The sequence below is a fragment of the Xyrauchen texanus genome, chromosome 30, assembly GCF_025860055.1.
Source record: "Xyrauchen texanus isolate HMW12.3.18 chromosome 30, RBS_HiC_50CHRs, whole genome shotgun sequence".
In the NCBI taxonomy this organism is placed as follows: Eukaryota; Metazoa; Chordata; class Actinopteri; order Cypriniformes; family Catostomidae; genus Xyrauchen; species Xyrauchen texanus.
The window spans coordinates 24479747-24493560 of NC_068305.1; the positions used below are offsets into that span (position 1 = coordinate 24479747).

Here is a 13814-nt window from a genome sequence, read left to right on the forward strand (position 1 = left end):
AGACACTCTGGGCTTCATGCCCTCACTGGCGTTTAATTCAGTAGATTATTCCATAGATAACAGGAGTAATTTTTGTGCTCTTTCATTTGTTTATTAGATAAGTCTAATTACATTCAGTACAAAAGAATGGAGAAAGATAGAATCTGCAAATCACTGAAGGCTATTTATGTACATGAATATTATTTATGTACTTGGCCATTAACTATCTAAATATTTTAGGACCATAGATATGGCTTATTATTTTAAATAATATGTATTATTAACATAATATATATCTATTAAAATATTTATTTCAAAACTGAAACAATGTATTTAAAAAAAGACAAATATATACTGTAATAATAAAGCATCCCATCTTGCCAGTCTAGCCATTTAATCTATTTTGATTTATGCACCCAAGCTTATTAAGAATATTTGATGTCATGCTCCTAATGCATTTGTAAGCATTTAAAAGCAGGCCCAAAAACTCTGCTGTTCATCATGGGCCCACGTGAAGAGCATTGTCCTTTGTGACCCCTCCAGGCCTACAGCGACGGCGTCTGATTCCGGCTCACCTACAAGACACTTCTTCCCTGGGCAGGAAGGTTGGTGCTGCAGGCCAGTGGGTGGATCTTCCCCCACTGGGGGGTACTATGAAGGAGCCTTTTGAGATCAAAGTATACGAGATTGATGATATGGAACGGCTTCAGAGACGGAAAGAAGGGCTGACAGAGGTAAAAGACTTTTTATGTCACTGAACACTTTGCAAGTTGTGCTATTTGCTTGCTAATGTATTAAAGGTGAATGTGCAGTTGTTACTTTATGGAGGTAAGGTAGGATATACTTTTGTTTTTATGCTTGCCATTCCATCTCATGCAAGGTCGAGCTTTCAGCCTTTCAAAATATACTCTTTTGACCACAAGCCACATACGACACTACAAAAGACTGTGATTCTGCGTGTCTGGAAAACTATGCTGCATTTGGTGCACATAAAATGACTTTTGTTGGGGTAACCTAATCAAAATTGCATTGATTTAGTCACTAAACACTATTTTCTAACCAGTTAATTTAGACATTACCACATCAAGCAATCTTTTTAAAGTTTTTTTACAGTGTATCTACTTTTGTTTTTTCATTGCTGACTGCTGACTGAATTTAGTCTCATTCTGGTTTGACACCTAAGTGTATACCAAATATTTATATATGCTTGAATATGTGGCCACCACAGCTGTCTGATTATACAAGGCCCCCTCAATAGGGCAATGTGACTATGAGGGCCCCCAGCCAGCTTATAGGACCCTTTTTGCCATCATGTTTCTAATTAAAAAAATGTTTTAGCTACTCTTTAAAAAAAATTAATGAGAATTTTCTGACTATTATTTCATATTATAAGGTTAAGCTTTGTCCTTTGTATGAAAAGCTCTGTTGAACAAAAACATTTATTATACTATTCATTGCTATAACATTTCTCCCCAATATTTAAAAAAATAGCTGGACTTAGGTGGTTGGGAAAAAGAAGACATTGATATTTTCTTTTGTGTAGTACAAAAGTACTGACCTAGAAATGTAAAGTTTGTCGAGACAAACTATAATGTTAGTTTAACAAAACATTTTCTGAAAATTTAAAGTAGTTTAAATGCTTGAAGTTAGACATTTTTACAGGTCGTCCAGTAAGAGAAAGAAAGAAAGAAATAATGAATGAATGAATGAAAGAAAGAAAAAAGAAAGACAGCATCTTAAAGCATCTTAAAGCAGATTAAAGGGCTTGTAAGTTTTGACCTCATTTTGAAATCATGAACATTCAAAACACAGACTCTTAGATAATTTAAAATGCCTGTTAATATAATCTACGCTAAGGGATTTTGGCTTGCATGATGAGGGTTTTTCATTGGGAGAATAATACTGGTAGCTGCAGGGTCATTGCTAACAGAATGTACAATACAATGATAACATTACCACAATTTTTTTTAGCCCCACACCTTGTAGCCCTTTGAAGCTCTTACAATGAGGGGTAAAGACTTTAAAGGAAATAGGAAATATGGATGATCACTTCTTAATTGAACACACCCCATCATTCAGATGAGTTAGAAAAGATATAGCCAGAAATACCTGAACTTTTTGCCAAGTTTCACCAAACCCATAAGTACATGCTGTATGAGTCTATTTGTTAAATTCTAAAGTTAAAATATGTCATAATGTACTATTGCCCCTATAAATATATGCATGTTTACACATTTATTTTGTACTGTGTATTTACAAAGTATTTCAAAGTATTTACATTGAGTTTACAGTATGTATAACAGGGGTATTCAATTAAAGTTCCAAGAGGTCTCTACATTTCCTTCCCAGCAAAGGTCTGGACAATAACTTGCATGGTGTCAGTAGTGAGTATACTGTAGCTATGAAATGACACAAGGAATACTTAATCAATTTTATGGAATAGTTATTATAAATGTACAAGTTGGCAGCAATAGTACTTTGTAAATGAAAAAATCATAAAGTCAAAACAGTCTCTTCAAAATTAGTTAAGGATTATGACATTGGGGCCCCAGAGACAAGGCCAAAGTAGTGGGGGTTTGGTTGATCTCCTACCAAAAGATTAAAATATTTCAATTAGTTCATCAACCGAGCGCACTTTGATATGAATATTAAAAGATAAAATCAACTGTTTGTTTTGAAGCTGAATGACAGCAGTCCAGTATTTGTGTTTGAATATTTTTAGATACCTATGGGCATAGCAGGCCTTGCGACTAAAGAAATATATATTATGGGGGTTCAGGGTTACCCCCTGAGAAAAAATGTAAAAGTTTGAATTGACCGTTTTTATATTTCTTTTTTTTCAAATCTGCCAACAACAAACAATGTACATCACAAAAGTAAAGCTAAAAATAATGGAACCATTCTCATGAGAACTCCACTATACCACTAGTAATATTACATTTCTGGTTGTTTTTCCTTGCCATCTATGCCAGAGATGATGACATCTTTGATACATTTTCAAAAAAATTATCTGTTTGTGAACGATTTTAAACATGCTGATCATAATAGATAAGAAAATTGGCCCCGGGGCCCTTGCTAGACAAAATCTGCCTCTACTGTGAATGTGTCAAGCAATTCTGAGGCATTTACTGAAATTATTTTTTGAATGTGGGTATGACTTAAAGCAAGTAGATGTGGAGAAAAGCTATTACCCTTTTGTTGGATGTAAATTACTTTTTAATTAATTTTTACTCTTCATAAATCAATCTTTCCATGGTTTCCAGTGCTTTAACTTACTTTTTCCATGCAGCAGGGTCCCAGTATGATGTAGTAAAAGGCAGAAAAGCTCTCATAATGAAGGCTAAAAAGTGTCTTCGAAAGCATCAGAGTGTCTTCAACAGTTTCTCCTGTTTCTATTACAATATGTGATGTGCAATTGTCAGGAATAAATCTTAACTCTAGGACAGTTATTTATGTTGGCTAATTGATTTTAGATTGGACTGATAGATTTAGTTGAACAGGGATGACTAGAATTGTAAGACAGAGAGAAGTGGAAATAGATTAGAACAGTGGGGAGGGTGTCAGTGGGCCCGGTGATGAATGAAGTGTGGCCCCACAATCTGTGTGCTGCCTGATCGGTCTTTATGGCCCACTCCAAACAGCACGTCCAAGGGTCATTAACAGTTTTCATGTGAGTTTCCCAACCCTGATCTCACAGTCATTTGTGTGGAGGAGACGAGAGGAAACAACATTAACTAAGTGAACTGGTGCTCTGATTTATTTTACATTGAGAGAAAAAAATCTCAGTTTGTGTATTAGAGTGTGGCAGTTTGATCATGAAAAATTAGGCTGTTTGCCCTCTTGTTTTATGTGAATCTGTATTTATGTGTGTGGGTAGTAGGTTATATAACTGCTAGGTTATTTTTATGCATTTTGAGACCAAGACATACTTTGTGAAATTGCATCCTATACTGTATGCAGTGGGCTTTTCATGGCAGCGTGAATTAGTATTTCTTCATCTGTAGTTCACAAAGCTGGGATATTTACATATAGCATGGCTGGTTGTAGTACAGTAGATTACAAACAATACACTTACTGTTAAACATGAAAATATAATTTGAAGCTGTCTAATGCCTACCTGTCAATAATGGAATACTAATGATAGGAGTAAGGATAATCTGTCCTTTAATTCAACCTTTTTAGTCACCTATTCCACTTGAACTTGATCTCCTTTTTATTCCTGTAAGCAAACGTGCCTCTAGGAGATTAAAGACCAGTGAGTGTTTAACCTGGATGCTAATTTTATTTCCAGCTTGGCCCTAAATAATCTGACCAAGGGACTGAGGGTTTAGATCCTTTGTGCACGTTAGTGAGCACTGAATCAATTCATCTTAAGCCCCTGCACTGTTAACTGGGAGGAGGGCCACATAGAGACTTGCAGGCGCTTGGTACAGGTAGGTGTGTGGTTTACTCTGCACAGCTCACACTGCTGCTGTCCCACACTTGCAGGGTTTGCAGTACTTCAACGCCCGCCTTAGGATGCTGGAGAAGAGGCAGCAGCAGATCAAGGAGCTAAGGGCCAAGCACGACAAGCTGAAAAAGGAGTTGGAGGATGCCAAGACCCATCTCATGATGGACCCTAGCAAGTGGATAGGAGAATGTAAGTTCCCAAGTGTCTTATTATCTACAGCATGTAACAAACAGGATAACCATGTTGTATTTACACTACTCTTGTGGTTCAATACTGATGACAGATAGCTCAAAACAGTATGTACTGTATGTACACTTGACTACCATCTTAGAATGTAACACTTTATTTATGCCCTTTAGGCTGGGAATTCACAGAACTTAGTGTTGTGATATTCATGGAAAACATTTTGTTCATACTGCAAATTTTGCATGCTTTAGCTAGCACAGACTTTCTTATGGTTGTTATTTTAGTGCGACGCTTTACACTGATCAGGGATGATCATTTTTATCATGCATCCTCCTCTGCATAGGCTTCCCATTAATGGCTGCATTTATGAATCTAATTGATGAATTTGAACTTCGTCACAGTGGATTTGCAAGAAAATGCTGAGATAGTGGAAACATTGAGTGCTTGTGCATTCATAGAAATTTGTTAAAAAGGTAAAACTTTGAAGTTTTGTCTTAGAAGAGAAGTCTAAGAGTGTGTCCAAACCAGATGTGACATAGTAAATGCAATACTTTTAAATCAGTCCTAACCAGCTTTAAAAAACTGTGCAACATGACATTTTGACGATCACTTGAAAATGTTGTGCTGGCCAACCCCACCTACTGTTAAATCTCATTGTACCAAAATCTCTAAATGCTCTACATAGTGCTATATTAACATAAAATATGATCTGATTGGTGGTTATTAGTGTTATTTTAATTTTAATGTGGACAGACAGATTACTTTACGCTAGCAACCTATCGTGATGTGCCTGATTGGGCCAGGCACAGTGTTAACAAAGTATTCAAATAAAGGCCTTTCAAGATTTATTGAGGTGTTTAGAATAATAATCCTCTTTTACTGTTCAAGTAAAGGCTATGTAGCCATCTTCGAGGCCTGTAATCTTTTAGTTAAGAGGCAGAACCTAGGACATTGTCTTTACAATGAGCGCTTTTACATGCACGTTCTTATGGCCATTATGCTTAATATGCAGACAATGTGTGTGGCCATGCAAATGTATTGAATGTTGTTCCTATATGGGTAGATTTTTGAGCATTACCCCAATTTCTCGTTGCATGTAAACTTTATTTGTTGTTGCCTCAAACAGTGAAAGAGAATTATTTAAAGAAAATGAAGCTGAATAACGTTGTCAGTATCGGTCACTCTACTTTGAATTTACTTTTTAAATGCATTTTATGTATAGACTTTACTGTTTTCTAGATTATACTATAATATCCATTATAAAGTTACAAGTTATTGCATGTATTGAACTATGTCGATCTAAACAAAGAGTGAAATAAACAAAAAATATTTAAATATTTAGTGTGGTAAAATTATTTCTAAAATAAAAAAAAAATGAATATTTAATTCAGTGCATTTAGGAAACATAAAGTTTTAGCTATGAAAGTGGCCTTAGCAAGACAAAATGGGACTCATATTCTAAAAACATAATACATAAAAATATAACATTTGTGTTACTTTTGTTTTATTAATAATTCTGGTACTGTGTTTGGTTTGTCACTTGACATCCAATGTAAAATCTTAGTCCGGAGGCAACGACAGTTGGGAATCACTGGTGTAAAATACTGTTTTAAAACAATAGTAGTGTTTATGTTTTTATTTATATATTTTTTCCATATATAATAGTTGATGTGGACCCAGACCTGGACCAGGAGTCGCAGGACTTCTTGGAGGCTTTGGCTCAGGCCACAGGAGAGCTGGAATTTTGTGTCAACCTATGCAAGTCTCGAGTGATGATGGAGACATGCTTCGACATCGCGGTGCCCACTGTCCAAGGACAGAGTGGACAACAGGAGATGGAGGTCTGAGAGACAAAACAGGGTGTGACTTGTGATGAAATAAAGCATATGACAAGCTAGCTTACAGATAACTTGGGCAAGCAAGGAAAATTTTGACTTTTGAAGAATGTGGAGAAGTTTGGTGTTTTGTGGCAGCAACACATTGTGTTTTGTGGGGTTAAAACTTGCCTGTTTAGACAAATAAAACAAATGAAGTTATTGAAACAGTGGGCAAGGTTAGAAGCTCACTGAAATGTTGAAAGAGACAGGGACAGAATAAAATAAAAGCAAGAAAGTGACACTGAGATCCTTTTTAATGTTACCAGAAAGTGCCTTAAACGTAAAATCCCAAGAACTATTTTTTTTTTCGATTGGTGCAAGTATTGAGACCAACTTTCCCAAGTAAACTATTCGTTTTTATGTTCCCTTTGAGAAACAAAAGTATATAGCATTGTAATGCAGTGAATAGTCTATTTATGATCTAAAAGAATGTAAAATAAATTGGAAATGTTTTTGTTTTCAACCCCCCAAACTATTTTTGCATTTTATAATCTCTAAATAATCATAACAATTAGTATTTCTTAACATGCAAAATGTATTCAGCATCATGCAAAAACTTCAAGGATCCGTCCTTGATTTAATTCGAGACCATGCTTGTCTGCAGTTGATAAGATGTCACTTGATTGGATAAAGATGCTGAAGCTGTGCCACTGTCATCTAGCTTATTTAGTTACAGTTGTTCATCTGCATTTTGAAAGGCCCTCAGACAATATTACATAAACCCTGGATTGAGTTCTACTTGTTTAGTTGATTGGTGCAGCTGGTGGCAGATCATAAATTAGAGCTTGTCTCAAACACTTCTCAGGACATCTGACTGAAGTGTGTATGTACTGATTAATTTCAGTGTGTGTGCATGTGTGCGTGTGTGTGTTGTATGCATTTAAATGCGTCATACTGTTATGTATACATGTGTCTGTTCTTATCTGATCATGCAACATCCAGTGTTAAGCTGGTTTCTTTTAATGTGGTAAATAATTCCACTGTATCTACCTGAACTTCAAAAAGTATGCCTTTCTTCCTTTTTAAAACAAACGTCAAAATGTTAAAATATACAAATGGCTATTATCTGTTGACATATTCACAGCACAGGACGTTCTCCACACGTGGTCCACTGATTTATATTCAGTCACTGAAGTGAATGATTTTTGTCATGTTAATCCTTAAAGTGTGTCTCTTGAGAGAAGTGTCACTGCTGTTTCTCAAATAGAAACGAAAAGAGAAGAGATTATTCAGTTTGCAAAGGTTTGAAGTAGAATTTATGTGAATTTGTTTTACATTTGACTACAATTACTTTTTTGTTGTTGTTGTTGAATGAATCTTTATTTAAAAGAGAGAAAAAGACTCAGGCTTTATTTTTCAGGTTGCTGCATGATATCTATTTATTATTTCAAATTAATTAAATGTTTCCCTTACTTTTATATCTTAGTCTGTGATTTCTACTAATAATTTACATTAAGCAGATTTGCCTAGCATTTTGAACTTTTTCTATTTAAAATGTATGACATTTTCTCAGTGTTTCAGCTTTTTATTGTACAGTTTTTTTTTACCTTTTTAAAAACCATGTATAGACTCTTCAGTTTACATTAACATAAAATTATGAATAAAAAGAATGTTTCCTCTTTACGGTTCATTGTATAAATGTATTTTATTTCTCTCTAAATATATATTTCTAGTCTTTATATGGGTAGTGACTATATTTCTTTAAAATTAAAATTAATTTACTCATCCTCATGCCATCTCAGATGTGTATGACTTTCTTTCTTCTGCAGAACACAAATAAAGATTTTTAGAAGAATATTTCAGATCTGTAGGTCCATAAAATGCAGGTGTATTAAATATCTTGGGAAAATATTAAGCAAAAACATGTATTGTACTTTTTCTTTATAAGTGTAGGGAATACAACTGTGTACAGTAATGACGGTTTCGCATTAAATCAATTGTTCACTGTGCAGTTGTTAAATTCTTACTAGACACAAGAGGGCTTGTGAAGAGATGATACTACACAGATGGCTGGAGCCAAAATAAATTTGGGAATTGAATAACACTAGATTGATCTCCATCAGGTTTTCAGGTCTATAAATGATAATACATTTACTGATTCACTTAAGCTCTTGAGTACTGTTAGTATATTGATATATCATTATCTGCACAGAGGAGACCTGAAAGCTTTATAGGCCAACAGGGTAAACTCCCTTTATGACTGTTTCCATTGGTGTTCCATTCTACCTGCTCTTTCCTTCTCTACCAAACAAATGGGCACCTCAAATGAATAGAGCTGTTTTAATCAGTCCCTCCATTGACACATAGTCATTCCTGCCATAATGTGTCAATAAGAGTCACTGAGGGGGTCCTAAAAAATTAGCTGACCAACCACTAACGGTCTTGTAATGACATAGGGGTTGGTATGTTTAAATGCAGATTATTGGTAATTCAAGTTTAGATATGTAGACCTCAGTAGAGGAACATTTTAAATAATCTATGTCATACTGTCACGATTCCCCGTTGTCTGCTCAGTGTTTCTCCCCTGTCACCTGTCCCGAACTACACTTCCCATAATCCCCTGCCCTCATCGTTGCCAGTGTCATTGTTCTCACCTGTGTTTAATTTAATCATTATCCTTCTGTGTATTTAAGCCCTGTTGTTTGTTCATTTGTTGTCGGTTGTTTTATGTTATGGTTGTCTTTGACTGTGTTCCTGCCGTGCCCTCCGTGGATGTTTCTAGTGTTTATATTTTTGTTATCCCCTTGTGGATGTTTTGTTTGTTCCCTGTGTTTTGATTTATTCTGTGTTTTCTTTTTTATTTAATAAAGAACTGCATTTAGATCCTCACTCCTCGTCTGAATCCAAACACATACACACAAATTAAAATTAACTTTTTTATTAAAATGTGATCTGCTCCATCATTTTTTTTAAACTTTAAATCAGAAACACATTTTAAATTGTATGCACTATAGTGAGAAGGAAAGTCTGAGCTTTCTAACGATACAATAATGTTTCTACTCTAAACCTTTGTTGAGCTAAAATCATGCTATAATAATTTAAATGGTTTTCTTTTAGTTTGGTACATGAAATTCAAAATATTTTTCAGGGACAAAGTGACTCAAAAAGATGGAGCTTGTTTGAACTTGAGAGTCGCCAACGGAGAGAGCAATCTATGTCTCTCTCTTTCTCTCTGTCTGTATCTGCCTTCCTCTGTTCATAACATACATGGATGGGGGAGGGCAGGTTCAAAAGTAAACAGTACATCCTCTAGGCTATGAATGTGATTGAGTTCTTTTTCACCTTGTGATTAAGTGGAACTAAAGCAAACATCTGTGGTATTTCAATTCCAGCCTTTGACACAAAACTTCTTGCATTTATGCAGAAAAACTACTGTAAATGGCAAAACACTTGAAATGCATGACAGAAGGCATGAATAATCTTGTACAATGAGCATGACAATGGTCATATAAAATTACACCAACATGTTTTCTGCAGGATAAAGCATTAATATTTTTTATTGCAGAGCATAGAATACCCAATGGTATAAGAAGGTAACACCATGGTACTTTGATAACAAAATATATTCATAGACCACATTACCATGGTATTAATATTGTACTCCAAGAATATCATGGCACATACTGTATACAAAAAACATTGTACTGTAATACCATTTTACTTTTTGGTAAGTTTATCAATTTGCATACATGTGTAACAACTGGCATTAATGTACTGTATACTGAAAAGATTGATGTTAGAACAAAACATCTATTTATTCCAACTACCTTAGGATTTTAACCCTGGTTCCCTGAGTGGGAATGAGATGCTGTGTAATCGCATTGGGAATACGCCCTGAGAGTCACGTGGTCTGAAGCCCTTATACAATCACAGCAATTTATTGGCTGATAGCGCTTAAGCGACGCCCCTAGGGAGCTACGTCACGGGCTCCATAAAGGCTCTCTCTTCGCGCCATCGAGTCAGATTTTCTGCATCAAGGCACGAGCCTGTGCAGCTGCTAGAGAGGATGGCCAGCTTATGCAACATATCATTCCCACTCGGAACCAGGGTTATGCATCATGTAACCGAGATGCTCCCTTTCATAGGAACTCGAGCTGCATAATCTCATTGGTAACGATACACATTCATGCCATGCGAACAGTAGCTGCCAACTGTCAATGCCCATGTGACAAGCATATAGCAGCACACAAGCGAGCTAAAGCGTCTGAATAAAACAGGCAGAATTATGAGTTTATTCCTGTTCCAACAGAGAGAACCTGGGAGGCAGGAGTCAAACACTGACCAGATTAAAAAAATCAAACAAATGTATGTGGAGAGGACCATTCTGCCACCATACAAATGCCCTCTAAGGATGCACCTCTAGCCAAATCCCATGAGGATACCCTGCTTCTCATAGAATGAGCTCGAATACCTGAAGGCGAAGGTAAACCATTTGCTTCGTAAGTACTTGAAATTGCATCAACTAGCAAATGAGACACCGAAACACCCCTGTTGTGGCCACCAAAACACACAAACAGCTGCTCTGACTTACGCCACTGGTTAGTACGGTCAATATAAACTTGCCACGCCTGAACTAGGCAAAGCATATGCAAGCATTCATGCTCCTCTGACTCAAATGGGGCAGGACAGAAAGCCTGAAAATGTACAGTCTGCGTGCAAAATGATGTAGAAACAACCTTGGGCAAATAGCCCAAGCGAGGTCTTAACACCACCCTTGAACACCCTGACGCAAAATCCATACATAAAGAATTAATCAACAGGGCATGCAAATCACCAACCCTTTTTAACAACGCCAATGCCACCAGCAGGGCCATTTTAAGAGCCAGAAACTTATCAGCGACTGTTGCCAAGGGCTCAAACGGAACACACAAGAGTGCCTCTAAAACAACAGATAAATCCTATATAGGAACGTAGATGAGATGAAAAGGTCTAAGCCTGCATACCCCGTGCATAAAACGAGAGAAGAGAATGTCTACCGACAGAGACTTCATTGATTAAGCGCATGCTCAGCCGCTATAGCGGCAACAAAGACTTTAAGCATTGCCGGGGTCTGCCGGGTTGCCCCAACTCTGGCCGGGGGTGCCAAATGCTGCCCAGAGCCTGAGACATCATGTTTGTTCTGACTGGAATCTCCCAAGGCACTTTCTCCAGGAGAGAGACCAGAGTCAAAAACGTTGAATACTTAAGATTGCCAAAACAGTGCCACTAACAGAAGCCGAACCTGATCCTCCCAAACTCTCTGCAGAACTGCGTGTAACCAATGCATCGATGCACAGTGTTATCGGGGGTGAGAGAGAAAACTAGAGGGGAAAGTGTGATGTCTCGCTCAAAGCAAACACATCCACTTCTGCTCTACTGAAACTTCTCCAGATTTGTTCCAAAATCTGAGGATGTAATGTCTACTCTCCGGACATCAAGCCCTGTCTATACAGGAGATCCACCCCCAAATTCAACCGGCCTGGAGCATGCATTTCTCCTAGAGCAAGCCTCAGCATGGCTTAAGACCACGCGACACTCAGTGTCCCCATTGCGATTATGCAGCTCGAGTTCCAATGAAAGGGAACCTCTGTTTCTGGAACTGTTGTAGATACTTCAAGTAAATTAAAAATAATTCTTATTATGTTAAGGTTGCTTAATTGTCTGACTGCCCATGCAATAACCAACCTTTTCGTGAAAAGGCTACATGCTGTTTTTGAACTTCAAGTATGCTTGTTCTAAAAGCATTGCCTGCCATATGATGATTGAGGTTGCCAGAACCCCGTGATTGGAGAGCCGAAGCAATGAACCAGGCAGTGGGAAGTCATTTGCTATGAACAAGGCTCATTTCCTTGAGTGACACTCTAAAATATACATTGGTGAATGAAGCAGAGACTACACTGTGATTGACACATACCGGAGACAGTGTGACGCATCTTTCTTTTACTGGCACGTTGAAGTGTAAAGGTTAGAAGAGATGGGGTTAATTGCTCCTTGTTGTGAAAGCCAATGTGCCATCTGTCACGCCTATTGCATTAATCCCATCAGAGGCAGCAAGTGCCCATCAAATGCATGGCAACGGCTGTTGTGGCTCACAAGAGAATATGGCTTTGCCTTGCCTGTGGTAAATGTGATTTTATTTTAAATGGGGGGTATCTTACCTAACACATAACTAACATGTCAACATGAAAAATAAAACTCTTATTACCCTTCTGTCACTCACTCGATGTTGTGTCGAATGAAGTGACACAAGGGGTCTTCCTTGGGAATCTCACATACCTCTGAACTTGAGAAAAGGCCAATGAGCAATTGGCTTATATAATTTGCATGTCCCGCCCCCAGAAATATGGGTATAAAGGGAAGCGGGCGTGTGTCTGTCAGTCCGATTTTTCTTCATAGCTGAGCGGTTGTGCAGGAGCAAGCTGAAGTAACACACTGTTCCACTCACCTCTGTTGGCAAGAGCAATGCTGTTGGATCCTACGTCACATTTCCAGTGGCGTTCTCTCTCTCTCTGCACGCTGTGGCGCTTTGACAGCGCTTCTGTCTAAAAGAGTGTTATCCCCTCCTATAAGAGTTTGATTTCTCTAAAAGAGTTTTTATTTTCACTCACAAAAGAACGATATACAGCAGTTGACGTTGACAATGGACGCTTCCTCAACACCCCTCTCTCCCAGCTTGGCCTCTTCGGTGACACCATCGACGTTACCGCAGTTTTCGGCAGTAAAGAGGCAGACGGAGGCCATATCTCTCATCATGCTTCTAAGCGCTCCTGAGACGTAAGACCCTGGCAGTAAGATGTTCGCTCCAGAGCTGGTATCAGGACCACTCCGTCCCCTGATGGAGGGCTGGGAGAAAAATCTTTATTTTCCTTATTTTCTTTCGCCGCACCCCCTTCGGGCTGTGGTACCCACATTCTCAATAAAAGAGTGATTTCCTCACTCCCTGGGTCATCCTGCCGGTGCGTGCCGTTCTCATGGTGCTCTGGACGCAGTCACCTGTACACAGTCACCTCACCTCCGGACCTGCGACTGTCCATCCCCGGCAGGCCGGCACTGACGAGTTCCGAAGACGCCTCTCCAGGACCTCTTCCTCAGTCTCTAACCCGCCCCCTACCGGGTGAGCGTAGTAAAGTAAGTGCTTTGAGTCTTTTCTCAGCACCCAAGCCTCGGGACGCGTTTTTTCCTCCCGACACACTATTACCTGCTCCCCCCTTGTGGGTTCGAGCACACTCTATGAGACGTTTGGCATCTTTGTGGGCACTGGCCAATGGCACCTCCCTAGCAGACATCTGCAGAGCAGCGGGCTGGGCAATACCCAACACCTTTGCGAGATTCTACAATCTCAG

General features: G+C 38.2%; 1 protein-coding gene across 1 annotated transcript in view; it reads left to right on the plus strand.

The window, feature by feature from the left end:
* LOC127624144 (kinesin-like protein KIF26A) overlaps positions 1-7953 on the plus strand; it is a 102023-nt gene extending 94070 nt beyond the window's left edge. The window contains exons 13-15 of the mRNA XM_052098826.1: positions 523-713; positions 4468-4618; positions 6281-7953. Coding sequence (XP_051954786.1) covers positions 523-713; positions 4468-4618; positions 6281-6462 — 524 coding nt within the window. The 3' untranslated portion in view covers positions 6463-7953. The remainder of the gene's footprint in view (positions 1-522; positions 714-4467; positions 4619-6280) is intronic.
* The last annotated feature ends 5861 nt before the right edge of the window (positions 7954-13814 follow it).